The following is a 25,725-nucleotide window of genomic DNA, read 5'->3' on the forward strand; positions in this document are numbered from 1 at the left end:
CGGTAGCCCCGCCCGCGGCGGAGGAGGGCGGCCCCTGCCTTCCTTCCCCAAGGCGGCCGGGGAAGAGGCAGTTCTCCAAAGGCTGCCGCTTTTACTCCCTCTATGCACTTTGGGATCCCCTAAGCACTTATGGTTCCTATCTCCACCCTGGCCCAGCCCTCCTGGGTGCCATGGAAATATGGCAGGACTCCATCCCCATTCTCCCCAGCCCTCGAACCTGTGACCTAGGGTAGGGGAAATGTCTCAGTCCGCAAAGTCTGGAGAGAAGCCGCTGGTCTAGGGCTTGCCTTTTCTGAGGGGCTGGGGTTCCAGTGCCCCAGGCCTCTAGGGTCATTCAGCTACACATTCAGGCAGAGGGCTGAAGTCACTCGGAATCCTTGGTCTAGCCCCTGAATGGGGCCCCATGGCTTTCCCCACTGATGCCTTCCGGGTCCACAAGTCTGGCCAGCCAGACCCTGGGCAAAGGCTGAGACACCTGAGGGCTGGGCTCATGGGACCACACCCAGCCAACCAGAAGGTACTGGGACAGTGGATGGCAGCACCGAGCTGGGTCACACCCCTGTTGGAAGCCAGTCCTCTACCCTTGGCTCTGCTTCCCAGGTGCTGGGGAGAAGGAAGCAGCAGTGCTCCCTCTCCTTTGAGGAGTCAGGATGTATTCAGAGCCTCCCAGGGGTGTTTTGGAGTTTAAGATGTTAGGGCATTAAGGATGTGGGGCCTGGCTTACATGAACTGAGATTTCCATCCTTCCAGGCATGACTGCCAACCCAGAGAAAGAACCCTCTAGGCCCAGGCTGGCCACAGTGCCCTCCAGCTCTGGAGGCTGCTAAGGCCTTGCGCTGCCCCCTGGTGGCACCACATGCAGGAGGGTAGGGCTCTCAGCTACTGGAGCTCAACCCTCTCCACTACTTAAAACCGGGAAGGCTGAGGGCTGGAGAAGGGCAGGGTTCCCATCCAAGTCAATGGACAGCAGGGGCCAGGCAGGACCAGCCTCAGTGGCCCTCTCTCCCACCACTGCACCACCCCCTTTTCCCTCCCCGAGTCTCCCCCTTCCCAATTTTTTCCTGGCTTAGCAGAAGTACCACACTCAGAAAGATTAAGAGGTGAGAGAACAACTCCAAATTATCTTTTATTTATACAAAAAGGGCATATTTAGCAAAAGACACTGAAAAAAGAGTCGCTATGGCCCAGGAGACAAGGCAGGGAGGTGACAGGCCTTCGGAGGCCCTGCTAGGGGAGGAGTCTGGGAAAAGTGGTGAAAAGTCCTGGGTAAGTGCTGAGTGGTGGGGGCCGCAGAAAGGAGCAAGCTCCAGTTGGATCAACACTGTTGGCAGGTCATGGGTGGGACTCACAGTGACCTCGCTGCTAACTCTTGAAAGAGTCCCAGTCAGTGCTGTCGACTGGAGTGAGAGCCGCCCCCTGGTTCCTGGAGGGCACCCACCAAGGGACACAGGACAGGAAGCCCAGGTTGGGAAGTGCAACTCGGGGTGAAGGCCAGGGAGAAGCAGGTGCTCTGCAGTGGCCAGGAAAGGTCCAGACCCGATGGCGGAGTTGCGTCCTGTTACGTGCGGGCGTTCCGCTCTGTTTCTGCCAGGCACTCTCTGACTAGGGCCCGGGCATGGATGATGCCTGAGGTGGGGATGGGCAAGTAACATACAGCGACCCTCCACAGCCCTGCCTCCACCCTCCAGAGGAAGACCCCTCCCTCCCCACCCCCTTTCCTTTCAATGAAAGGGACCAGGACTATAATCTAATGAGGGGTCTAATGAGATTAGCAGTTTGGCTAATCCTCAAATTTGCCCTGCTGAAAGACAAATGCCCTGGTCCTTCCCCGAAAACTGGCTCAATTTCAGTTCAACTCAAAACAACTCTCTGGACAGTGACACCGGCCCTTGTCTAGGCTTGGCTCAAGGGGCCACCAGATGTCCTTCCTTTCCTAAGGAAGGATTGTCCAGTGTTAGCCTCCTGCACAGGGAGGGTGGAGGCCTCACTTACCTCTCTTCAGGCGCTCCATGGCGCTCTTGCTGCCAGCATAGGTAGGCCGGATCTCTTTGCCCATCTCCTCTATGACCGACAGCAGGTCCGTGTAGGTGCTCTGGGAGCCCTGGGCTCCGGGTGGCTTCATCGCCTATGTCAAAAGAGGACAGGGCAATGAGCTCAGGCCATGAGGGGACCTCCAGCCCCCATCCATAGGCAATCCGTCGTCCCCACTCACCTGCACATAGCCCATGGAGGGCGGTCCAAAGTCGTTAAACAGGGGTCTGAAAGGGGCAGCGGCTCCCGGCACCGAGCCCGATGGCGATGGGACACTTCCGGCTGCAACATGCGCGAGTAAGAGGTCAACGCGGGGCCGGGACGCCTCCTCCCAGCGTTCCAAACCCCCGACCGGATTCTCCCGATTCCCTCCAAAGGGATGCTTCACTCCAGGCGCTCAACTTCAGGGACAAACCCCACCCCCTGCGCTCCACCAACTAGCCCTTACGTGACCACGCCCACTTCACAGGCCAGCAAACTGAGGCTCAGCGAGGGTAGGCGGCAGGCCCAGTGTTGCAGAACTCAGGCCGTCTTCTCTTCGAGACCTCGACCACCCGGACAGGCGAGCAGGGGTAGAGCTGGATCCTCACCTGTAGGTACCGGGGTGCCGGGCCCAGGGGTGCTGGAGCCGGGGGTGCTGCTGGGGGCGGGGGCGATGGGTTTGTAGGACATCCCCAACTCTTGGGTGCGGCGGACGCCGGCCGGCCGCTCCTCCGGGGTTGGCTGCTTAGCCACTCAGCCGCGCTCTGATTGGTAAACCGGCCGCACGCCCCTGGTAAATAGAGCTCAGGCCGGAAGGGCGGGCAGGCACGAATGCTCTCTCACTCCCGATTGGTGCGCGAGGATGTCACTCGGGCCTCCTCATTGGTCGAGACCGACCCCAACAGGCCGCAACCGCTGCTGATTGGTCTCCGCCTTTCGGACCTCGCACCTGTCTGCTCCGGATTGGGCGGTAGCTGACGCCCTACGCAATTGGCGAGTTCGCGGTCCGGGCCGGCGCGCTCTCAATCCGATTAGTCCCAAGGCTCAGGAGGCGGGGCCTCGGAAGCCGGGACCAGGGTCTGGTCGGCCGTGGTTCGCGCGGAGGGGTCTTCCCGGTGCCGGCGCCGCCCTCGCGCTTCACTCGCGCTGGTTTGCACGTCAGCTTCGCACCCCCTGGTGTCGGTCCAGCTAGGCCTGCTGTCGCTGCCGCCGCCACTACCGAGCGCGCCTTTGCACAGCCCTGAGTGCCGGAGGACGCAGGGCTTTGACGTTCGGAGCCCTGCGTCTCACCCCGTGCGCTTTTACGTCACCTTTTGCCGGTTCAACACCCGTTCCCCGGTCTGCGCATGCGCTCTCGTAAAGCCCTCGTTTGTTCCTATGGCAACGGGTCCTTTACCAACGCTACAGCCGCACCTCTTCCCGCTTGCCTCGTCCTCCGGTCCAGGCTGGTGTTAAGTCCGAAGGCGACCTCAAAGACCCCTCAATCTGTCCCCCAAGACTCCGCGCCTGTGCTTCATACAACAGCGGAAACAGTTCACCTGCGTTGAATACTCGCAGCTCGCCGGGCCGGTACCAGACTGATCGTGGGTGAGAGCACGGACTGGAGTTAGGCTGATGGTTCGAATCTCACACCACCCCCACCAGCGATTTCTCCTTGGGCAAGTTTCTCACCTCAATAAGCTTGGGTTTCCCCATCTTTAAGATGTGGACGTTAATAGTAACTATCTTACAGGGTTGTTGTGTGGTTAAATGAATATTCATAAGGAGCTTGTTTCATTGTCCTCTTTTCTGTCCATTTCTCCATCCAGACCCCTCCCCTCAAATCTCATTCCTCACAACCCTAGATCTTCGACTCTCCTCCAAACACTAACCCTTTCTCCCAGGCTACTTCTCAAAACTTCTCTGGCCCAGGTGTGTAGATTTTCCTCATCTCCAGGACATTCATTCATTAATTCATCCAACAAACATTTTATTCCTTCCTTCCTTCCTTTTTTAAAATATTTTATTTTATTTATTTGAGAGAGACAGAGCAAGATCATAGGCAGGAGGAAGGAGCAGAGGGAGAGGGAGAAGCAGACTCCCCGTTGAGCAGGAAGCCCAATGCGGGTCCTGGGATCATGAGCTGAGCTGAAGGCAGACGCTTAACTGACTGAACCACCCAGGCGTCCGTAACAGACATTTTCAGACTCCAGCCTCCATCCCAGGCCTTGTGCTGACACTGATGATATGGAAATAAACTGGCCTTGGCTTCTGTCCTCAAGGAGCTCCTACTCTCAAGGAGAGAAAGACCGGAAAGCAAAGACACACTGTACGGTAAGACAGTGTGGAGACTGGTACAGGAGGCATTGGAACTTAGAGGAAGGAGCCTGCTTGGTGACATCCCAGGAGTCTTCCCAGAGGAGGTGGCATTTAGTTGGTGAATGAACAAATAAACTGTGATATATCCATAAAATGGACTATTTATTCAGCAATGGAAGGAAATCACCTATCTAGCCTTGAAAAGACACAGAGAGGCATTTTGCTAAGTGAAAGAAGCTAGTCTGAAAAAGCCACATGCTGTATGATTCCAATTGTATGACATTCCGGGAAAGACAGACGTATACAAAAGGTAAACAAATTACTGGTTGCCAGGGTGGTGAAGGGTAGAATTAAATGGGTGTAACGGGATTTTTTTTTTTTTAAGATTTTATTTATTTATATGACATAGAGACAGCCAGCGAGAGAGGGAACACAGCAGGGGAGTGGGAGAGGAAGAAGCAGGCTCCCAGCGGAGGAGCCCGATGTGGGACTCGATCGGGGAACGCCGGGATCACGCCCTGAGCTGAAGGCAGACCCTTAATGACTGCGCTACCCAGGCGCCCCAGGGATTTTTTTTTTTTTTTTAAGGCAGTGGAACTATTTTGTATGACACTGTAATGGTAAATACAATATATTAAGCATTTGTCATAAACAGTAAATTTTGGTGTATGCAAAATAAAAAAAAAAACATTGAGGGGGGTGAGGGGATCCCAGGATTGAATGCAGAACGTGACAAAAGAATCCAGTTGTGTCGTAAATGAATGAGACAGCCTAACTGAGGGGGTGGGGGAATAAGGTGCTAATCTGGAAATGAGTGGAGTCTGTAGCAACGAATGCAAAGGAACTGCAAGTAAGCGTGCACTCTAGTCGATGAAGTGGTTTCCTGTGGCAGAATGGGTTAACAGTTCTGAAACCACTGCACACGCACACCGGAATTGAAAATTCAGTCAATTAGGATGGAGGCATTCTCATTGTTGGAATAAGAAGTGACAGGTAAGCAAGGGGAGGAGGCTAGTATGATCCCTGTGATAATGGGTTGGAATTGGAGACATCAGTATGAACCCTTATTTAGCTCAATATAGATACAGTCAGTTACATACGGAAATATTTTAAAAATGTACGCACACAGATTACGTACATATTTCCTCTATCTGCTGAGAGGGCCTAGGAGCAACCTAGCACCCAGATCTTGGTTTCTGAAGGCATTCTACAATGAAATGAACCAGAGTTCCTTGGAGAAATGGCTAATTTTAAGACTGCGGCAGGAAATACACAAGATAATCCTGGAACATCTTATAGTGGCACGACGTGAGAAAATGCTAAAAAAACAAAAAACAAACCCCAAATCCACCACACCCCACAACCCAAGTGCCACCATGATGGGTATATGCCAAAGGGACACAGGAGCCAGCTGAAGGGCTCCCAGTGGCCAAAGCTGGAGTGATATGAAGAAAATAATAAAAAAGTATTGGATTATAACTTGTACGAAATAAATATCTATGAGCCCATACCGTTATACACACACACACACACACACACACACACACACACACACACTTGAATAAAGGGGGAGAAGAGACAAATCTGTATAGAAGAATTCCAAGAAGTTTATGTAGATACTTTGCCCTTAATAAGGTGGATTATAACTCCTCACCCCTTCAGTGTGGGCTGTACATAGTGACTTTCTTCCAGAGAGTGTAGGACATAACGGGAGAAAGAAGAAAAGTAATTTTATAGTGTAGCAACCTGACAAGAACCACCTCAAGCCAGGTGATCAAGGTCGACATCAGTAGTGATGTCCTGTTGATAGTACACACCCTTGATCCGATGGGATGAGAAGGGCGCTTGACCTCTGTGGCCTTCCTCCTGCCAACCCATAATACCAGACTAATGAGAGAAACATCAGACAAATCCCAGTTTAGGGACGTTCTGTAAAATACCAGTCATCCTTAAAACTGCCAAGATGATAAGAAAACAAGGGAAGTCTGAGAAAGTATCACAACCAAGAGGAGTGTGAGGAGACATGATGCCTAATGTAATGTGGTGTCCCGGATGCTATTCTGGAACAGCAGAAGGATAATCGGGGAACAGATGATGAAATCTGCATAGAATGTGGACTTGAGTTAGTAACAGTGTGTCAGTGTTAGTTCATTAATTGTGACAAAGGTACCATTCTAATGTGAGGTATTGATAGTGTGTGATGGTTAATTTTCAGTGTCAGCTTGCCTGGGTCCCCAGTGCCCAGGTATTTAGTCAAACATGATTTTGGGTGTGTGCGTGAGGGTGTCTCCGGTGCAATCATCATCCACTGGATTGGCAGACAGAGTAAAGATGGCCCTTCCACGGTGGGTGGGCCTTATCCAATCAGTTGAAGACCCGAACGGAACCAAAAGGCTGAGTAGGAGGGAACTTCACCTGCCCCACTGTTGAGCTAGGACATCAGTCCTCTGCCCTCAGACTAGAGCTTACACCATCAGCTTTCCTGGTTCTCAGGCTGTCGGGCTCAGACTGGAACAGAACCCCCAGTTCTCCTGGGTGTCCAGCTCGCTGATTGCAAATCTTCGGACTACTCAGTACCCATAATCACCTGAGCCAATTCCTTACAATAAATATCTTTACACACACATTACACACACACACACACACACACACACACACACACACACACAGAGGTATCTCCTATTGGTTCTGTTTCTCTGGAGAGCCCTGACTAACACACAGGAGAGGCTGGCCAAGGTGGAGTGTATGCAGGAACTCCCTGTGCTGTCTTCAGGGTAATTCTGTACGCCTAGAACTGTTCTAAATAAGATAAGTGGAGGCAATATATTGATGGGGGTGACGGTTCCCTGGGCGCACACACATCTAAAACTCATGAACTGTACACTTAAGGGTTATACACCTTCTCGAATGCTATCATCAGTAGTCAAACTATTAAAGGGGACTTAATGTAAATCTGATTTACAGCTTCTTTCGGGAAATCAGAAGATCTCATAGCCGCGGCTATGGATCTCATAGCTTGGAAAATCAGAAGATCTCATAGCCGCGGCCTGCTCCCCTGGCAACAGTCGCTGGGGTTGGGAGGCAGGTGCCCCCTTGAAGCAGAGAAGGGGCTCTTAACCCAGCACAGTCCCTGCCTACTCACTGTTCCTTCCCCGCCCGGTTCCTGCTCCAGCAGTTACCTTGTTGGCACCTTCCGGGCCAGCAGCCTTTTTGGGGTAGGAGGGCACTTGTGAGATATGGGAGATCTCGTGTCAGCAGATACACGGCAGCCAATTAAGGCCATCCCATCATCGCCCCCTGCCCCTGCCCCAACCACAGAGCCTGCCAGGCTGGGAGCCAGGGGGCAGCGGAAGCAGACCCTGAGCAGGATTCTGGTTTTCCTGCGACGCACACCCATCACTGCCCCCGGCCCCGGTAGACGGGCAGACATCTCAGGCGGCAGTGCCATCTGGGCCGGCTGGTGGAGGGTGGTGGGAGCGAGGGTGGACCCCAGCTCCCAGAGAAGCCGTGGGGCCGGGGCAGCAACTCCTCATCCCCAGGCCTGCCAGACTGGCGGGAAGATCCTGTAATTGAGTATTAGGATTAATAGGGATCTGCCGGTGAGTGGGTGATGCCGAGGCTGCTGTGGCCAACCCTAGCACCTCGGTGTGCAGGCTCTGGGCGGGTGGGACACCGGTAACTGCCTGCCTTCTTGGTCCCAAGGCCATCTTGTTGGCAGCAGCGATGGTGAAGCCCAGGCAGGGGCGCTGGAAGCTCCCACCCCTTCTTGACCAGGAGGTCAGGGCTTGTCTTTCCTCCCAGCTGGCGGGCACAGCAGCGGGTCAGGCAGTGCCCTGCAGAGCAGATGTTCGCTGCAGCTAGGAGAGCCTGAGGCCCAGGGCCTCCCTGACTCCCAGGAACCCTCTCCTGTTGGCACTGGGGCCGGGGTGTAAGTCCCACCTCTGTTTCATCCTAATTGTGTGTGACTCTATGCCAGCCCTCATCCTCCCAGAGCCTTCTGGTGCTGGGAGAAGGGGCTGGATTAACCTGGGGACAATGGGGGGTCACGGCCAGTTCCTGAACAGGAGGAGTGTGATACAACGCAAGTCACACTCTAGGAAGAAGAATCTGGCAGCACGTGCCAGGGCATGTGTAACCCGGCCTGGCGGGAGCCTTTATTACAGGATGAGGGGCCGAGTGCATCCCAGGTCTGGGAGAAGCAGGTGGCGTTTCCTGAGACTTGCTTTGAGATGGGCCCAGGTTCCAGAAAGGGCCCCTGCCCACCTGGGGTTCACAGTTGAGGGGTGCTACAGCCCAGGACTTAACTTTTGGAGGCCAAAGACTGGGTCCTCCGCGGTACACAAGTGAGAGGTAAAAGCCATCTCCCCAGGCCCCAAGGTATTTTATTGTTAGAGAGACAGGGATGGGCATGGGGGCTTGGTGAAGACGTGGGGGTGAGGGCAGGCCGGGGTGTTGCACACAGGCAGGGTGGGAAGGAGAGGGGGAGGGTCATTTGGAGGCAGTGGGCTTCCTGGAACACACTGTAGGCAGTGGCTGTGGTCCCAAGTCCTGTCCGCTGCCTCCAGCTTCTGTGCAGGGTCAGCGAGACATCATTCGCACGAACTCTGCCAGGACAAAGCCAAGGTTGCAGGTCTGTTCTCTGGAGCCCAACAGTTGTGAGACCAATACACTGGCCGGCAGGTGGGAGGGAGCGCGGTCCAGGGCAGGGCCTGCAAGGGAGTCTTCTGAATCTGGTAGGGAATAGGCCTTTGGGCTAAGAAGAGGGGCTTTGTTTTATGGGGGGAAAAAAACCCTTGTGGGACGCCTGGGTGACTCAAGTTGTTAAGTGTCTGCCTTTAGCTTAGGTTATGATCCCAGCATCCTGGGATCGAGCCCCACATTGGGCTTCCTGCTGTTCGGGGAGCCTGCTTCTCCCTCTCCCACTCCCCCTGCTTGTGTTCCCTCTCTGTCTGTCTCTCTCTCTGTCAAATAAATAAATAAAATCTTAAAAAAACAAAAAAACCCCGCTGGTAACTAAACCTATTTTCCTCTTTGCTTTGGCTGCTAGGAAGCTCAGGAACAACTTTGAGGCCTACTTTGGAGAATTTCTACATACTGATTTTCCTTGGCTTCCTATTATTACTTAACCCTTATCTCCGCCTGGTGGGAATCCAGCACAGAGGAAGAGCTGGGTTCTGGTCAGCCTGTCTGGCTTCACATCTTGGCTCCGTCCACATCTTTTGCTAAGCACTCACACTTTCCTAAGAATTGGCTTTCTTGTCCTGCGGGGAGAGGGCATAGGGTGCTCAGCACGGGGTCTGGCGCGCAGTGACCACGTTCCTTTGAACCTCCCAGGGTGTGTGGCACGAAGCGCGGAGGGCGGTGGCTGGTACCTTCGAAGTCCACCAGGCCGTCCCCGTTGAGGTCAACGTCGTGGAGGATCTCGTCCACCTCCCGCTGGCTGAGGCGCTCCCCCAGCAGGGCCTTGAGGGCTGCCCGCAGCTCCGCCAGGCTGATGCAGCCGTCCCCGTTGGTGTCAAACTGTGGGTAGCGTTGAGTCCCCGACCGAATCATTCGTTTACTCCGCCCTCACTCGAGGCAGACCCGCGGCCCCCTGCCCGCCCTCCAGCCCCAGTGGCCGCACCTCCCGAAAGGCGTCCCGTAGCTCCCTGACGCCGATCATGTCTGCTGTCTCTGCCAGCAGCTTGGGGCCCATCAGCTCCACAAAGTCTTCAAAGTCCACCTTTCCACCACCTGGGGGCCACGCCCATTAGAGACCCCAGCAATCAGGGACCCTGCCCAGCCCTGGCCCTCGCCTGCCCATCTCTCCCACCTCTGGCCCTCTCCCCTGCCCCACTAAATGGGCCCTTCTCTCTCATGGGGAGGGGTGCTCCCCAGGCTGGATCATCTGTGTTTTCTGGTGGCCTTTCTTAATTTTCCTGAAGTCTTTGGTTGGCTTTAAGTCCTGGCTCCAATGACCTGGCTCTGTGACCTGAGCCAAGTCACGTAAGCTTCCAGAGACCCAGCTTCCTCATCTAAAAAATGGGGATAATGGTCCTTGCCCTGCCCACCTTGTAGGGGATGGTGAGATTCTTCAGAGGCAGAGAAAGTGCCTTGAGAATGAGCAGGGTCCCGGGCTCTGGGGGCGACCTGTGTGGGCACCTGCGTGCCCCGGGCTGCCCAGCAGCTCAAGCCATGGCCCTGGCCTCTGGAGATCTGGGGGTGGGGCAGGTCTGAGGCACATACTGATTTGCTGTGAAACCTCGATGAGCTCCATCTCCGTGGGCATGTAGCCCAGCGTCCGCATGCAGGCGCCCAGCTCCCGGTAGCCAATGTAGCCGTCCTGGTCTCGGTCAAACTCCTGGAAGGCCACCTGCAGCTCTGCTGGGCAGGGTGGGGTCACTTCCTCCCACACAGCCCCCTGGACCCCAGCCTGGACCAGCACACCCATCTTCCTTTGGTCTAATCACGTCCTCCTTGTAAATCTCAGTTTCTCTGCCATTTTAGCATCTTGGCACATGCTGTTTCTTTAATTCATTCTTTCAACAAATATTTAAGGATCACCTACTAGGGACCAAGCTCTGCTCTAGGTACTGAGGATATGGCAGGAAGGGAGGGAGGGGAAGGAAAGAAAAGAAGACAGTCCCTAGCCTCATGAGCTCACGTTCTGGAACACTCTACCCTCTTCTGGTCCTTATGTCACCTACTCAAGAAAGTCTTCCCTCTACATTGGGTCTCCTCCCAATTTGTTCATTTCCTTGGGAGCACTGAGCACCATTTGTACTCATAGTTGACGTATTGACATCTGTCTCCGGAGGATGTGGGCCACATCTGTCCAGTTTGGCCCCTTCCGCAGTGCTCCCCGCACGGGGCTAAGCACACGGTAGGCACCCAGGAGGTGTTTGCTGAATGAACAAATATAAAAGGGGCCCTTGACCCTCCTGGCAGATGAGATCTGGGAACTGGCAGCTGGGGGCTCTGTCAACCCCTCCCCGTTCAGTCTGGTCCCCATCTCCTCAATCTCCCGCAGCCCCCTCCTTGCCCCTAGTTCCTCCTGGAGACCAGCTGAGGCCAGCCCCCCCATGTGCCCCGCCCTATGCCCACCCCTCTGGAGACTCTAGTCTTTTCCAAAATCCTTTACCTTCGATCTCCTCTGGCCGCAGCTCCCGGTCCTGGGGGGCACAGAGAGGTTAAGAATTCCCTGGACCACCCAGGCACCTGCACCCCTTCCTCTTGTTCTTTGGGGCCCCCCACTCACACCCCCAACATGACGGGCAGGGCCTGTGTCTGTCTGACACTGCTCACACCTGCTTCTACCCATTTCTGCTGACCGGCCTGGGTGTCTTGGGCCCCCTTCTCTGCCCCCTGTCCAGATCTTTCCCAGGGCCCACCTCCTGCCCCCACCTCCTTGTAGGGCTCAGAGCTCCATTTGCCAGAAGTGGATCTGGGGTCAGGCAGAACCCCAGACTTGGCCCCGGGGACCTCAGTGTCACTGTATGTGTCTCTTGTTCTCTCTCTGTCCCTCCACTGGAGGCCCTGCCACCTCCGTGCCCACGCCCCTGGTGGCTGTCTCAGAGGTTCTTCAGGTCTGTCTCTCCTCTCTCTTTCCTGGCCTGCCTCCCTGGGTCTCCCCACCCCCCCATTTGAGCTTGTTTCTGTGTCTCCACTTTTCTTTGCCCCACCCCCTGGGTCTGTGTGCCTTTGCTCCGAAGACCCCGCTCCATCCTCTCCCCCCTACTCAAGGAGAGGCAGAGAGGAGGCAAAGGCAGGGGCCACCGTACATACGAGCTGGGCGGTGGCGATGCTGGGCCGCAGGAAGATGCAGGCGGGCCCCACCAGGCTGTTGAGCACCGAGTAGCCCCGGATGCCCGGCCCCGGGCCGCCCTGCTCCTCAGGGCTGGGGCTGGGGCCTGGGCCAGGGTCTGGGCCAGGGCTGTGGCGGGAGCCCCCTGGGGGGGAGCTGGGCCACTGCCAGTGGTCCTGCAGCAAAGCCAGCTATGAGCTGGGGTCGCAGCCCCTCCACCCTCGTTTACCAGCCTCTCCCGTCTTTGGAACCCGGCACAGGACAGTGAGGGCTCGCACCCATCAACACTCTAGGCTGGAAGGGTCCATCCCCTTACTGTTCAATTGGGCAAACCAAGGCCCCCCGAAAAGGAAGGGACTAGGCCAAGGTCACTCAGAAAGCCAGTGGCAGAATGGGACCTTGAGCTCAAGCTCTGCATCTCCCATCTTCGACGAGCAGAGAGCAGGGACGGCAGCGGCCAGGGGCAGCTGGATGGGCAGCTGGAGGGGGGGCCTGATGAGCTTGGCAGGGAAGGCCCAGTGCTCCATGGGAGGGGCTAGAGCCTGGGGCCTTCCCGGGGAAAATCTTGATTGGTCTAGGGCAGTGGGAACCAACCCCTTTATCCCCCTGCCTGGCCCTCACACAGAGCTCTGCCCACCCCACCTGACCCTTCCAGGCTACAGCCTCCCCCCCCCCCCCCCGTCCTGGCCTTGGCTTCTCCCCCTTAGCCATCCTACCTTAGGCCCCCGGTGTCGAGGCCGCTTGGCACAGTTTCCCATGGGCTCCTGAACCATGCCAGGCCTGGAGTCCTGGGGGCAGCCCAGGCCTGGGCCTCAGCGGATGCTGTGGGCTCCTGCCAGCCCCCAGCTGCTCCCAGTGAGAGTCTGGGAGCACTGCAGGGGATTTTCCTCGGGTTTTGTGGGGAAGATAGGGAGCGGGTGGGCAGGCGGGGAGCCCTGGGCACAGGGGCTTGGGTCCTAATCCAGGATTATCTCTGAGCATCTCTGCTGGTGAGGGGGGCCACTCAGGACCCAAGGCCCCCTGGAAGGCACAGCCTCCCGGTGCTCACTCCTGAGGGTCTTCCAGGTACCCCTTCTCCAGCTCTTTCTCCCCCAACCCCTACCCTTAATCCTCCCCAGTCAGGAGAGATTTAATGTCTTCAGAAGCAGGACCCGGACCTGGGAGGAGGAAACCAGGTGCCCCGTCTGCCCAGGAGGGCTGGGAAACCTCTCCCCTCAGAATGGCGGTATGGACTCGGCAGACCCTCCCCCTACTCCCTGTCCTGAGAGGAGGCAATCCTGGCCCAGTCCAGGAGGCTCCTGCCCCTCCGTGCCAGGACTCTTGCCTCTCACCGTGGAGTAGCTGCCCAGCCTGCCTGTCCTGGCACCCCTGCCTGGACCAGCCCCCTGGCCCTTGTGCTCAAGTGAGGAGCGGGAGGGGACCAACTCTGGGCGCTGTGGGCTGGATGCAGGGCTCCGTGAGGGCAGGGGGGGAGTGACACCAGCCTCCTGGGCAGCTGACGGGCCCACTGAGCCCTCCATCAAAACGCACGTCCCGGGTCTCCTCCCTGAGCTCTGCCCTGTCCTACAGGGCCCCAGTTGGGGTGTGGGGTTCCCGCTGTTCCCTCGCGGTGCCCTCCGTTGAGGTCATGCCCCACACCCCTGTCCCCTTTACCTGCCCATAGGCTGCCTGCACCTGGGCCTCCAGCTCCCTGAGGAGTGCCCGCCTCCTGGTGGCTGCTGGGCTGGCAGGAGCCTGGCTGGGCCCTGGAGTGCCCTCAGAGGGGCTGGGGTCTCCCGCGGGGAGACTGCCATCTGCCTGGCCCTGGGGAAGGGCCATGGAGACGAGGGCTTGGCGCCTCCTGTTCCCACTCTGGTCGCCCTGTTCCTGAGGGAGAGTGGCTTAGTAGCAGCTGTGAGCGTGGTCCCTACAGGATCCCTGCTACTCTTTCTCCTGTTCCTCTCTCCATGGACCCAGGGCCCCCATATCCCATAGCTTTCCTAGCTCCCCATGCTGCTTACACAGCCCCTCCCCCAAATCCTAGCCTCCCCCAAGCCACCAGCCTCCAGCCCCATGCTGGCCATAGACTGAGTCCTGGGGCCCCCCTGGGCTACCCTTGCAGATCCCCGGCCGCCTGGCCTCTTTGGCTCGTGGTCTCTGCAACCCCCCCACTCCCTTCCCTGCTGTTCTGTCTTGCTCACCGCCCCTCACTGCCCCCTCGGCCTTCAGCTCTGTGTCTGTCCCACCTGCAGCCCGAGGCTACCCCCTGCTGACATCTGTCCAGCTGTGTCTCTGTGGGTCTCTCTGACCACTCTCGCCCATCTCTGTCATTCCCTCCCTCTGTGGAGTGAGGATCTCTCACATTGGTCTGTCCGTCCTTTTGTCCCTCCACCCTTGCTCTTCCTATTCTCCCCACCATCCTCCCTCCCAGGATGACTCCTGGATTCTGGAAAGACAGCCCCCTCCAACCTGAACCTGCCCCCAGACATCCGCCCGTCTCCCCACCCAGAGCCCCAGGGTAGCTCTGAACTCCCCCACCTCCCCACCTTCTGCCAGCGCCTCCCACCTACCTTCTGCTGACCTCCAACCTCTTGCTCGTCAGGGAGAAATGTGGGAGTGGGCCAGGCAGCCCCCACTGGCCTCTTGTGCCCCTTTGTTATGCCCCCAGCCCTCTTCCTGCCCAGCTGCCTGGTCTTCACCTCCCACAATGAGGTCAGTTGTCCTGCCCCAGCCCTGCTCCAGGCCCCTCATGATTTATTCACCTGCCCCCTGCACCAGCCTTTGTCTGAGGGAAACAGATCCTGCCAGACACCTGCCACCCGAGCTGGTGGCTCTGGCCTCCCTCGGCCACATGAGTGGACACCCATTCATGTATCCCTTTTGCAAATATCTGAGGCCAGCTGGGGCTGAGCCTCAGGCCAGCTGTGGGGCCACATAGACCAGCTTTGTCCTGACGATCCTGCTCTCAGGCACATCAAACTCAGAAACTGGCCCCAGACAGTCTCCAGTGCTTGGCAGCACTGGCCCAGGCAATAGGGGCACTTCGTGGAGGAGAAGAGAGGACAAGGCCGCCTTTTCGGCATTGCCCACCGAGGTTTAACCCATGCTCAGCCCTGGGTGAGCCCTGGGACCCTGGCGGGGATCAACTGTGAATGTGGAATGTTCCAGACACTGGCATCCAGCAGAGAATGTTAGGTAGAGGCCTCAGGAGGGAGGCAGAGGTCAGTAGCCCCTGGAGAAGGTATGGGTGGCAAGAGACCGGAGAAAATTTCAAAGGGGCTGTGTCTTCAACGAGCGTCATGGAGCTGCACCTTCCCGGGTGTTGGGAGCCAGTCCCTGCCTCCTGGAACCTTCCTGCTGGTGGGAGATGCACATTCAGCAAGCCCAGAATGACTATGGAGGAGAATGGGACCTTGCTGTGACTGGCAGCTGAGGACGTGGCACAGGAGCCAAGACCAAAGAGAACCAGGCCAGCAGGTAGAGGGAACAGCTCCCACGCAGCCCCGAGCAGGGCTGAGGATCTGAGAGGAAAGGTCAGGATTCAGAGGTGAGTGGATAAGCCGGCCAGGTGGTCAAGGGTGGGAAGGGCTCCTTGTGACTGTTCAAGCTGGCCGCTTGAAGGTTCAGCCTCCCACAGCCTGCAACCTTCAGCCCTCTGCCCTCGGGGTCTCACCTCCTCCTGGAAGCCAGGAGGGCAGTACATCCCAGGCAACGTTGCAAACATCCTTCAGACACAGGAATTCCAGCATTTTCTGCAAAGGTCTTTGAGAAGGCCTGCAGGACTGGATTTCCCCATGTGCTTACTGTGTGGCCCTCGGTAAGATATTTCACCTCTCTGAGCCTCAGTTTCCTTACCCAAAAAGTGGCGGTTGACCTAGGCCTCATGATGCCCTTGTGAAAATTGAGTAAAGTACCTAGCAGGTTCCTGGCACATAAGAAGGGTCAAAGAATGGTGGATGCCATGTGTGATGAATGATCCTATGTCCAAATGACCATCTAAGAAGGTGGGAAGGGGGAGAAACGTGTAACCCAAAGTTTAAGCCAAAGTAGTGGGGGCATTAACTGGTCAGGATATAGTGGATAAAAGTGTTTTCAATCAAGAAACAAAGTCTTCGTATCTAGGTGGAGAAAGCCAGGCTTGGAAACCCTTCCTCACTTGTGCTCAATGAACAGCGTGCTGGGGGTTACTCATTTTGATGCCCTGGACTTCCCTCGCCCAACTTAGCCAAACCGGAGCTCCAGCTCCAGGGTCTAGGGTGTCCACATGGATCAGTGATTGACGGACGGACGGATGGATGGATGGACGGATGGATGGATGGACGGATAGGTAGCTGACTGAATGGAAGGATGGGTAGATGACTTGATAGGCTAGTGGTTAAATAGCTGGTAGTTGAATGGATAGATGATTGCACTGGTACCTGGGTGGGTGAGTGGATGGCTGGCTGGCTGGCCAGGTGGAAGATGGCTGGCTGGGTAAACGGCTGGCTGGCCGGGTGGGTAAATAGGTAGATGTTCTGATGGACTCCTGGTCAGACGTTTGCTTGTTGGATGGGTGGGTGATGGAGTAGACGGGTGTGTAGGTGGGCAGACAGAGAGATGGATGGAGGTGGATAGATGGCTGGGTAGATGGACTGCTGATGAAGGCTTTATATTCTTCATTAAAAGAGTCAGTTAGAGGGGCGCCTGGGTAGCGCAGTCGCTAAGCGTCTGCCTTCGGCTCAGGGCGTGATCCTGGCGTTCCGGGATCGAGTCCCACATCGGGCTCCTTGGCTGGGGGCCTGCTTCTTCCTCTCCCTCTCCCCTGTTGTGTTCCCTCTCTCGCTGGCTGTCTCTCTGTCACATAAATAAATAAAATCTTTAAAAAAAAAAAAAAGAGTCAGTTAGAGGGCGCCTGGGCGGCTCAGTCGGTGAAGCGGCTGCCTTCAGCTCAGGTCATGATCCCAGGGTCTTGGGATCAAGTCCCACATCAGGCTCCCCGCTCAGCCGGGAGTCTGCTTCTCCTCCCTCTGCCTCCCTCTTCTTCTGCCTGCTGCTCCCCCTGCTTGTGCTCTCTCTCTCTCAAATAAATAAATAAAATCTTTTTTAAAAACAAGAGTCAATTAGAAAGAGACCGTATCCTACCTGTTCTGGAGTTTGCCATGATGCCTAGCCCACTCATAGCCTGATACATACTAGGCAGTGTGTCAATGAAGCCTTGTGTCTATCCCCTCCACTCCGAGCTGTGAGTCTTCTTTTTTTTTAAAAAATGATTATTATTTAAGTAGGCTCCATCCCCAACATGGGGCTTGAGCCCACAACCCTGAGGTCAAGAGTCGCATGCTGCACCCACGGAGCCCGCCAGGCGCCCCTGAGCTGTGATTCTCCCGATGGCAAAGACGATGGCTCCTTCTCCTCTGTTCCACAATCATCCCAGGCTTGGCGCCCAGAACCGTGAGGAGGTACCAGTTCCCACTCACCAGGATGCCTAAAGCGAAAAAGACAGTAGCAGGGTTGGTGAAGGCCTTCGCGTGCTGCCGTTGGGTTTATAAAATGGCACAGCCACTATGGGAAAGGGGTTGGCAGTTCCTCAAAATGAGCTACCATGTGACCCCGCAAGTCCACCCCTGGTATGTACCCAAGGGAATTGAAAGCATAAGTTCATGCAAAAATGTGCACGCAAATGTTCATAGCAGCCTGATTCATAAAAGCCCTGAAGTGAAACAGCCCGAATGTCCACGAGTGCAGGGATAGGTGGACAGAACATGCATGGCCACGTCACACAGTATCGCTCAGCCGCAGACAGGAACGATGAGCTGTTTTGTTTGGTTTGGTTTTAAAGATTTTATTTATTTATTTGAGAGAGAGAACACAGAGGGAGAGAGAGAAGCAGACTCCCGCCTGAGCAGAGAGACCCCCAGATCATGGCCTGAGCCGAAGGCAGACGCTTCACTGACTGAGCCACGCAGGCTCCCCGGGAACGATGCGCTCTTACACGCTATGACGTACAGGAACCTCAAAGACATTCTGTGACGTGAAAGCAGCCAGACCCAAAGGCCCCGGCAGGTATGATCCCAGTTACACGAAACACCCAGCACGGGCGAGTCCGCAGCCACACAACAGATCAGCCGGGAGGGACGAGGGGCATGACGGGTGACTGCCCGTGGGTCCAGGGTGTTTTTTGGGGGTGATGAAAATGTGCTGGGGCTACATAGCGGTGACGGTTGCACAGTGCTGAGTATAATAAAGCACCGGATGTGCGCTTTGTCAGGGTGAAATCTGGGGAGCAACAAAGCGGTCTGTTTGTATCTCAGAAACTGCCGAAGACGGTGCTCGTATACACGCGTGGATGGTGGGGGGGGGGCTGGACACGGGGAGGCCCCTGGCCCACGGCGCTGGGAACACTGCGCTTCTGGACCCCGGAGGAGCAGGCCACGGGGTGGCCACAGAGTTAGCCCACGGGCTTTGCCTGGGGAGCCGGAGGGCTGTGGGTAAGAGCAGCCCCCGGAAGAGCACCGAAAAGCGCAGAGCTGGGCTGGGGCACAGCCGGCCCAGGGGACCTGAGCTTAAGGGCTGGAGGGTGTGAGCGGGCAGGAGGCCTGCCCACTAGGCAGGAAGGGGTCTCCCAGGCCTTTGATGCTTGTGCACAAAGGGAGGGCGGGAATGTTCCAGGCCAGAGCAGGTGCACCAGCCTCTGTGAACCTCGGTGTCCTCGTCAGTATAATGGGAACAAGACTCCCTCCCTCTCAGGATGTGGTGGAGATGAAATGAGACCATTTCTGTGAAAGCCCTTTGTAAGCTGCTAAGTGCCGGGCAGATGTTCCTCCAGCTGCGACTCAGGGATGGAACCCCGCTCAGGGACCGCCTCCCCCACCCCGCCCAGCCCCAGGCAGCTGTGGGCTCCAGTGAGGCTAAGGGATGCTCCTGATTAGGCACGTTTTGGGTTTTCCCCCCAGGCTTTAGATGGGTGCCGGGCGCGGGAAAGACACCTGCCTCGCTCCTCGTGGCTCTGACAGGAAAAGCAGGCTGAGAGACGTCTGATTCAATCAGGCTCCGGTTCCGGGGAAGACCACCACACCCACTGAGGCACCGCCCCCACCCCTGCCCCCACCCAGGAAGGGGCAGCTACAAGTGGGCTGGGGGTGCCATCCGTAGGCTCTGCCTGGAAGGACACAACCCCCTCAGGCCCAGAAGGTCCTGCCCATTTCAGTCTGTCTATCTTTCCATCCACCCATATCCCCAGGTCCAGTTGGTGTTTGAAGGATGCATTGGTACTTAGACTCAATCAAAAAATGATTTGGAGATGACAAAGTTTTGCAGAAGAAAGACTGAGGGTTAAAAGGGAGGTCCCTGGAGCTAGCCAGACCTGGCTTTAAGTCCTGTTTACTGGCTGTGTGACCTTGAGAAAGTCACTTAACCTCTCTGTGCTTCAGTTCCTCCTCTGTAAAAGGAGGGTGAGAGCCATACCAAGTCCTAGGGTGGTAACCTATGTAAAGTTCTCAACGCAGTCCTCAGCCCCGAAGGGTTGAAGCCATAATTATTATTGCGGAGAGAGGGTGCGTACATGGATATGCCTATCGAAATTGCATTCATTCCTGCAAGAAGCAGTTAATGAGCACCCACTGTGTGCTGGTGCTGGGGACCCAGGAGCTAGCTAGGGACTCAGCCCCGGCCGTCTGGGGGCCCGGAGCAGTTTTACGGGTTTGGATGCGGCCTGGGTGCTGATAGTGGCTGTGTGATGCTAAAGTCAGTGCCCTCAGGCAGGGTACGCCCCGCAGAGGTGCGCTTGAGCCTGTCCCGCCCTGCCCCCGCCACACCCAGCCTTGCCCAGGGCCAAGCTCGGCGCGGTGACTAGGCGCATTCCTGGGTGGGGCGAGAAGGGAGGGGGGTGTGAACAGACCGTAAATATAAGGCCGCTGGGCCCGTCGCCACTTCCTCCTGCTTGCTCTTGCACTTCCCCGCTAGCGAGTGAGTACGGTCCAGACCAGCCCAGGCGGGGGGGCGGGTGGTGGTGGAGCCAGGCTGAGCCACCCCCTTCTCGATGCAGCTCCGTGGGGGGTCCTCTTTCACGCCCTGTTTTTCTCTCCTAGTGCCACCCTACACCATCGTCTACTTCCCCACCCGAGGTGCGGCCCCTGCTCCTTCTGGAGGGCGAAGGGCACAGGTGGAGGCGGGCCACTCGCTTAGGCTGCTCCTTGGGGTCCCGCCGGCGGAGGCCGGACAAGGCGTCCTGGGTCGTGGGGGCGGGGCCGCGGGGGCGGGGGCGGGGGCGGGGCCAGGTCGGGCTTCCCAAGGCTGCATGCTCTTGGTTCCCTCTCTGGCTGTCCTCGGTCCATCTTCCTCTGTTCCCACCCTGGGGCACCACGGGCTGGGGTCTGCGCCCACTCTCCAAGACAGTGCTGGGGCCATGGTCTCCACTGTTTCTCCGTGGTTTATCTTCGAGTTTCTGTCCCTTGCCCACACTCCTGATCCCTCTCCAGGGTGCTGTGAGGCTGGGGTCTCTACACACATCCCACCACCCTGTTCTCCCTCCCCCAGGGCGCTGCGAGGCCATGCGCATGCTGCTGGCTGACCAGGGCCAGAGCTGGAAGGAGGAGGTGGTGACCAAGGAGACCTGGCTGCAGGGACCGCTCAAGGCCTCCTGTGTGAGTGACGCAGCCTGGTAGGGGGCAGGTGCTGGGTTTTTTGTGGGGCAAAACTGGGGTGGGGTCAGCTGAGCTCAGTATCCGTTACTGACCCATGCCGCACGCCCCCCCCCCCCGCCCCCAGCTGTATGGGCAGCTCCCCAAGTTCCAGGACGGAGACCTCACCCTATACCAGTCCAATGCCATCCTGCGACACCTAGGCCGCACCTTTGGTGAGTTCTGAGGTCACAGGCAGCCCAGTCCTGCAGAGTACCCGGTGGGTCCCACTCGGACCCTGAGAACCAGAGTTCGGCCCATCCGGAGGACAGGCCAGATGACCCTAGAGGAAGGGGCCGGGCCTGGGTTACGGGGGCTCTGCCAGCCAGACGGTGCCAGATGCATTCACTGTGCCCGTTTCCTGGAAGACAGCTCCGAGGAGGCGGCCAGCCTCCACACGTGTGCTGGGGTAGGCTAGAGGCCACTGCAGGTGCAGCCAGGGGCTTCACAGTAGACCTCCTGCCCTTTTTTTCCTGTTTTGGCCTCTCTTGAATCTAGAAAACCCACAGACAAGGCACAGCGAGCAAGCCTGTGGCCTTGTTACAATGGTGGCAGGAATATGGCCGAGAGAGGTGGCTGCCTCTTTTTGGGCTAACGTCGGGGGGTCTAGACGAGCCCTAGGTCCCAGCAGGACGTTGCAATCAGGGAAGGGGACAGAGGAGTCGTGGTGGCAGCCGGGCCAAGCCTACCCTGACTTCTGCAGGACTCAGGGTGGGAGGACAAAGCCCTCTGGCTACGGCCTGCCACCTCCTCCTGTCCCTGTGCTGCCCTCACTGCACACGGACCCACCAGTCTCCACAGCCAGGTTCTGTCCCGGCTCCACAAACAGCCACGCCTCAGGCCCAGAGGCCCAGCACGCACACACCAGAGGCTTGGTTCACCCTTGCAGGCAGACAGATCCGGGGGAGGGGGCTTGAGGCCATTTGGGCAGGGAATTCCTGAGTCTCAGGATGAGACTTAGGATGTGACCGAGAAGGGGCGTGGTCCTCAGCTGGGCATGTCTCCTTGGGCTTTATTTTATTTTTTTAAGATTTTATGTATTGATTTGAGAGAGTGTATGAGAGCTAGAGCAAGCTCGGGCTTGCAAGCAGTTGGAGGGGCAGAGAGGGAGGGAGAGGGACAAGCAGACCCCACGCTGAATGCAGAGCCCGATGCAGGGCCCGATCCCAGGACCCTGAGATCACGGCCCAAGCTGAAATGAAGAGTTGGTTGCCCAACGAACTGAGGCTCCCCTTGGGCTTTTGAAGATGGGCAGCGCGGGCCCTCCCACTGGAGGGACCCGGGTGCCCCAGCCCGAGGCCCGCCTGACGCACTGCCTGGCTGCCGGCCCAGGGCTCTATGGCAGACACGGGCGGGAGGCGGCGCTGGTGGACATGGTGAACGACGGCGTGGAGGACGTCCGCAGGCGCTGCAGCTGGCTCATCCACCATGGCGACGTGAGCAGGGGCGGGCGGGCACTCGGGGTGGCCCGAGAGGGCACCCTGGCCAGGCATGCGGGGGGCTGCCACTGGATCACTGCCCCTTGCAGGAGGAGGGCAAGGCCAAGTATTTACAGGAGCTGCCCGGGCACCTGAAGCCTTTCGAGACCCTGCTGACACAGAACCAGGGGGGCCAGGCCTTCATTGTGGGCGACCAGGTGAGCGCTGGGTCCGGCCCACGGTAGATACATTTCTCAGAAGGGCACACTGAGGCCCAGAGGGGCAACGCGGGAGGTTTGCTGGAGCAGCCAGGGTCCTGGCTCCCTGCAGCCACCCGCCCTCTTCTGACCCCTGCCCCGCAGATCTCCTTCGCGGACTACAACCTGCTGGACCTGCTGCTGAATCACCAGGTCCTGGCCCCCGGCTGCTTGGACTCCCAGCCCCTGCTCTTGGCCTATGTGGCGCGCCTCAGCGCCCGGCCCAAGCTCAAGGCCTACCTGGCCTCCCCCGAGCACGTGAACCGCCCTGTCCACGGAGCCCAAAAGATGTGAGCCTGCTCAGCCTCCCCTGGGAGAAAGGCTGCCCTTTACAGCCAATAAACATCGAGAGAGGAAAGCTGTGCTGTGGTTCCCTGAGGGGCCGGAGGGCACGGGGGCCCCTGCCCCTTCCCAGGCTGCCTCGGGAGGATGAGGGTCAGGCTGGGCGTCTGGGCCCTGGAACAGAATTAGGCGTCTGAGCTGCCAGGAGACAGAGTAGTTCCAGGTCCAGACAGGAAGATGAGACTCTGAGCCTTAAGGATCCACCCCAGAAGACTTCCTGCAGGTGGGAGGTCCCCTCGCTGGGGGCACGCGTGATGACAGCCACCTGGGGACCCATCAGTCTGTGAGAAGGGCAGCCGCTCTGACATCTGAGAGTGCCGCAGTGGGTGTGGTCAGATGGACCCTAGGAGGGGAAGCCTACCCTTCGGGGTTGCGCACGGGCATCAGTGTGGCTCGTTCTCGGGTGGTACCTGGGGTCACCCCCAGGTGGTGCGGCAGGTGGCCAGCGGGGCCCAGCAGGTGTGTGGCTGAAGACAAGCCTAGAGCTCCAGGTGGCCCAGCTGCCTGGGGACCGAAGGAGGATGGAAGATCCCCTCGGCTCCTGCAGCCTCTGCCAGCCCCCCGGTGGGAGTGTCCTGCCACCTGCCTGGTCCTAGCCCAGCTCTCCGTCTGGAAGAGCTGTGGCTGCCTCCTGCTTGGCTCCCTCAGCCGGCACCTCCCATCCGCTCCCTGAGCAAGGTGGGGTTGGACAGTTCCAGACCATCTGGTGTTCCCAGTGCAAGCCTGCCGGGGGCTTCTTGCTGCCCTGCGGACAAAGGCCACAGCTTGAGAGCCTGCCAGGCATTCCTTCACAGGTACTCTCCACTCTCCAGAACATTCCCCACCCTGCCCTGCTCCGTTCACCTGCTGCCCCTCCCTGCCTTTGTCCCTGCAACCTCGGTTAACACTTTCCCACACGCTCGCTGCCCCATCTCTGCTCACGTCACGGCCCCTCGGCTCCACTCTGGGGTCCTGTCCTGCCCAGTTGTCTCCCCTCAAACCCCCCTCCTGTGAGGTCAGAGATCAGATCTGGTTCATTTCTGTCCCCCTGGCCCCGTGTGAGGTGGCTGAATCCGCTTTACCTGTCAGGGACTACACGTGCCAACACCAGCACGGGTGGGCTGTGTCCCACGCCACCACCTCCGTGGGGCAGGCCGCGGGGCCTTAGCAGAGAGCTTGCTCTCTCTCCAGCCGGGTCTGTCTTACTAGAGTCTTCTGTCAGAGGCCTGCCCGAGTTCACAGGCCTGGTGCTCTGACCACCATGCCGGCCGCATGGTGGGAGCTTAGTCATCTCATCTAACCCCCTCAAGGGAGGAAACCAAAACTCAGGAGTGAGGCAGTAAGGCGACTTGTCCACAGCCACACAGCTCAAACCGGACAGGCAGCATTCAAACCCAGTCTGAGGGACTCCCAGGCTTCTCAGGGGGTCCTCAGAGGGAGTTGAGGGCCAGAGGAGAGAACAAGAGGCCAGTTTCGGGGAGCAGGAGTGACCCAGGAATAGGCAGGTGCTAGAGGCTAGCAGGGGCTCCTGGTGGAGTCGGCGGGGACACCGGGCTCCCCTGCGGAGGCCAGCCCGCTGCAGTGCGCACTGGGAGTGGACTCCAGTGCTGGGGAGCCACTGCAGGCTTTCGAGCAGGAAGATGACGTGAAAGAGAACACGTAGGAAGAGGAGCCTCAGTGCTCAGGAGGCCGTGGGCGTCATGGAACTCAATACCCTCACCCTACAGATAGGGAAACTGAGGCCCAGAGACGGGTTCACTGAGAAAGGTGGGTGTGCCGCTCCCAGGCTGGAGGCCTGGCTGCCCCTTAGAGGAGCCAGTGCAACACAGACTTCAAGCAGAGGCCTCGTGGGGAGGGTCTTTCGTGCGTTGGATTTGGGGGGCTGGTTGGCAGTTCGGGTTTCTAGAGGACAGCTGACCTCTGGATGGAAGGCACCGGCAAGGGCCCATTGGTCCCGGAGAGGACAGGGGTGCGACCCTGAAGCTCTGGTTGGCCTGGAGGCAGAGTCTGTGGTCCTGCTGGGTTTCATAAGCCTGCCCGGGGAGACTGCAGGGAAGGGCTGAGGCCTGGGAGCCTCCTCAGTGCCCCGTGTCCTGAGCCCTCCACAGAGCGTGTTTAGCTCGCAGGCAGCCCTGGCCAGTGGCTTGTGGTGGGGAGCGCAGAACCTTGGGCCGCGGTGGTTCCCTGCGCAGGCAGGCAGGATGGCGGCCACAGGAGGCCGCAGAACCGGCCCGGGGGACCGTCGGGTATCCAGTGGGTCCCAGGGCAGCAGGAGGAAAGTTGCTCTTTTGAAAGCTTCCTGTGACCAACAGCTCCCGTCTTCTGTGGGGTGCCTGGGCTGGGCAGTTTGGTTGTGCAGCTCTGTGACCCCAAGGAGGTGGCTAGCCAGGAGGAGGGACTCCAGAGAGTGGCAGGGCCTCTGTTTGGGCAGCTGAGGAGAGGCGGGGAGCCCCTCCAGCTAGAGAGGCTGGAGTGACCCGCCAAGGTGGAGCTTTCTCCAAGAATGTCCCAAGCGCTTCACATATATTAACTCATTTCGTCTTCACTGAAGAACCCACCTAGTAGATGTTACTAATATCCCCATTTTACAGATGAGGACGGTGAGGCCCAGAGAGGTGCAGTAACCCGCTCAAGGACAGACAGCTGGTTAAGGGGCCATGGCAGGATTTGAACTCAGGCTCTCCGGCCCCACAGCCTATGCTCAGAATGACTCTGCCATAGGGGGGCTTGAGCCACTATTTTTTCATATCCTGGCACGGGGTGACTGCACTTACCCACAGGAGCTTGGTAACTCTGGTGACCCCTCTAATTATACGGGGGGACAGGAACCCTAACAGAAAGGTTGGGCTTCCAGCCCGTCAGGGGTGGAAGTGGGGCTGGTTCCGGTTTGACGCCTGGAACATTCAGGGACTGCTGACTGGGCTTGCTCCCCAAGGATTACAGACCGGGAGCTCCCGGTCCTCAAGGAGCAGCCGTCGAGTCAGATGGGGGTGGCACCA

The 25,725-nt window shown here is 57.9% G+C and overlaps 3 protein-coding genes across 4 annotated transcripts; 1 reads left to right on the forward strand and 2 right to left on the reverse strand.

Annotated features, from left to right (window-relative positions):
* Positions 1-1,101: 1,101 nt before the first annotated feature.
* CDK2AP2 (cyclin dependent kinase 2 associated protein 2) lies at positions 1,102-3,343 on the reverse strand. Of its 2 annotated transcripts, none has more exons than XM_045775859.2 (4): positions 2,622-3,343; positions 2,213-2,313; positions 1,993-2,125; positions 1,102-1,626 (listed from the first exon to the last, which is right to left on the reverse strand). In XM_045775859.2, the coding sequence occupies exons 1-4, from the start codon at positions 2,701-2,703 to the stop codon at positions 1,559-1,561; spliced, it is 384 nt and encodes a 127-aa protein (XP_045631815.1). In that variant the 5' UTR covers positions 2,704-3,343; the 3' UTR covers positions 1,102-1,558. The 2 variants fall into 2 exon arrangements, with proteins under 2 accessions (XP_045631815.1, XP_045631816.1); XM_045775860.2 differs by lacking the exon at positions 2,622-3,343 and adding an exon at positions 2,480-2,616.
* A 6,161-nt stretch (positions 3,344-9,504) lies between these two features.
* Positions 9,505-13,912, reverse strand: CABP2 (calcium binding protein 2). The gene is made up of 7 exons (XM_045775858.2): positions 13,748-13,912; positions 12,811-12,882; positions 12,076-12,270; positions 11,432-11,462; positions 10,537-10,671; positions 9,935-10,044; positions 9,505-9,831 (listed from the first exon to the last, which is right to left on the reverse strand). Exons 1-7 carry the CDS (start codon positions 13,910-13,912, stop codon positions 9,505-9,507), a joined length of 1,035 nt encoding a protein of 344 aa, XP_045631814.2.
* A 5,967-nt stretch (positions 13,913-19,879) lies between these two features.
* Positions 19,880-22,763, forward strand: GSTP1 (glutathione S-transferase pi 1). Its single transcript, XM_045775909.2, has 7 exons — positions 19,880-20,017; positions 20,140-20,175; positions 20,588-20,694; positions 20,819-20,906; positions 22,063-22,166; positions 22,259-22,366; positions 22,511-22,763. Coding segments are annotated over exons 1-7 (633 nt in total). The 5' UTR covers positions 19,880-20,016; the 3' UTR covers positions 22,700-22,763.
* Positions 22,764-25,725: the final 2,962 nt, after the last annotated feature.

This window comes from Ursus americanus, chromosome 24 (assembly GCF_024610735.1).
Source record: "Ursus americanus isolate L20-20 chromosome 24, mUrsAme1.1.p, whole genome shotgun sequence".
Taxonomy (NCBI): Eukaryota; Metazoa; Chordata; class Mammalia; order Carnivora; family Ursidae; genus Ursus; species Ursus americanus.

Coding starts and splice junctions, on each gene's coding strand:
- CABP2 (XM_045775858.2), bottom strand. CDS start 13,912: ATGGCCCTTCCCCAGGGCCAGGCAGATGGCAGTCTCCCCGCGGGAGAC. Junction 10,672..11,431: donor GCGGCCAGAGGAGATCGAAG/GTAAAGGATTTT, acceptor CCTGCCCAGCAG/AGCTGCAGGTGGCCTTCCAG. Junction 10,045..10,536: donor CGAGGTTTCACAGCAAATCA/GTATGTGCCTCA, acceptor CGTGGCCCCCAG/GTGGTGGAAAGGTGGACTTT.
- GSTP1 (XM_045775909.2), top strand. Junction 20,907..22,062: donor ACACCTAGGCCGCACCTTTG/GTGAGTTCTGAG, acceptor CTGCCGGCCCAG/GGCTCTATGGCAGACACGGG. Junction 22,367..22,510: donor CCTTCATTGTGGGCGACCAG/GTGAGCGCTGGG, acceptor CCTGCCCCGCAG/ATCTCCTTCGCGGACTACAA.
- CDK2AP2 (XM_045775859.2), bottom strand. CDS start 2,703: ATGTCCTACAAACCCATCGCCCCCGCCCCCAGCAGCACCCCCGGCTCC. Junction 2,314..2,621: donor CGGCACCCCGGTACCTACAG/GTGAGGATCCAG, acceptor CGCATGTTGCAG/CCGGAAGTGTCCCATCGCCA. Junction 2,126..2,212: donor CCTCCATGGGCTATGTGCAG/GTGAGTGGGGAC, acceptor CTTTTGACATAG/GCGATGAAGCCACCCGGAGC.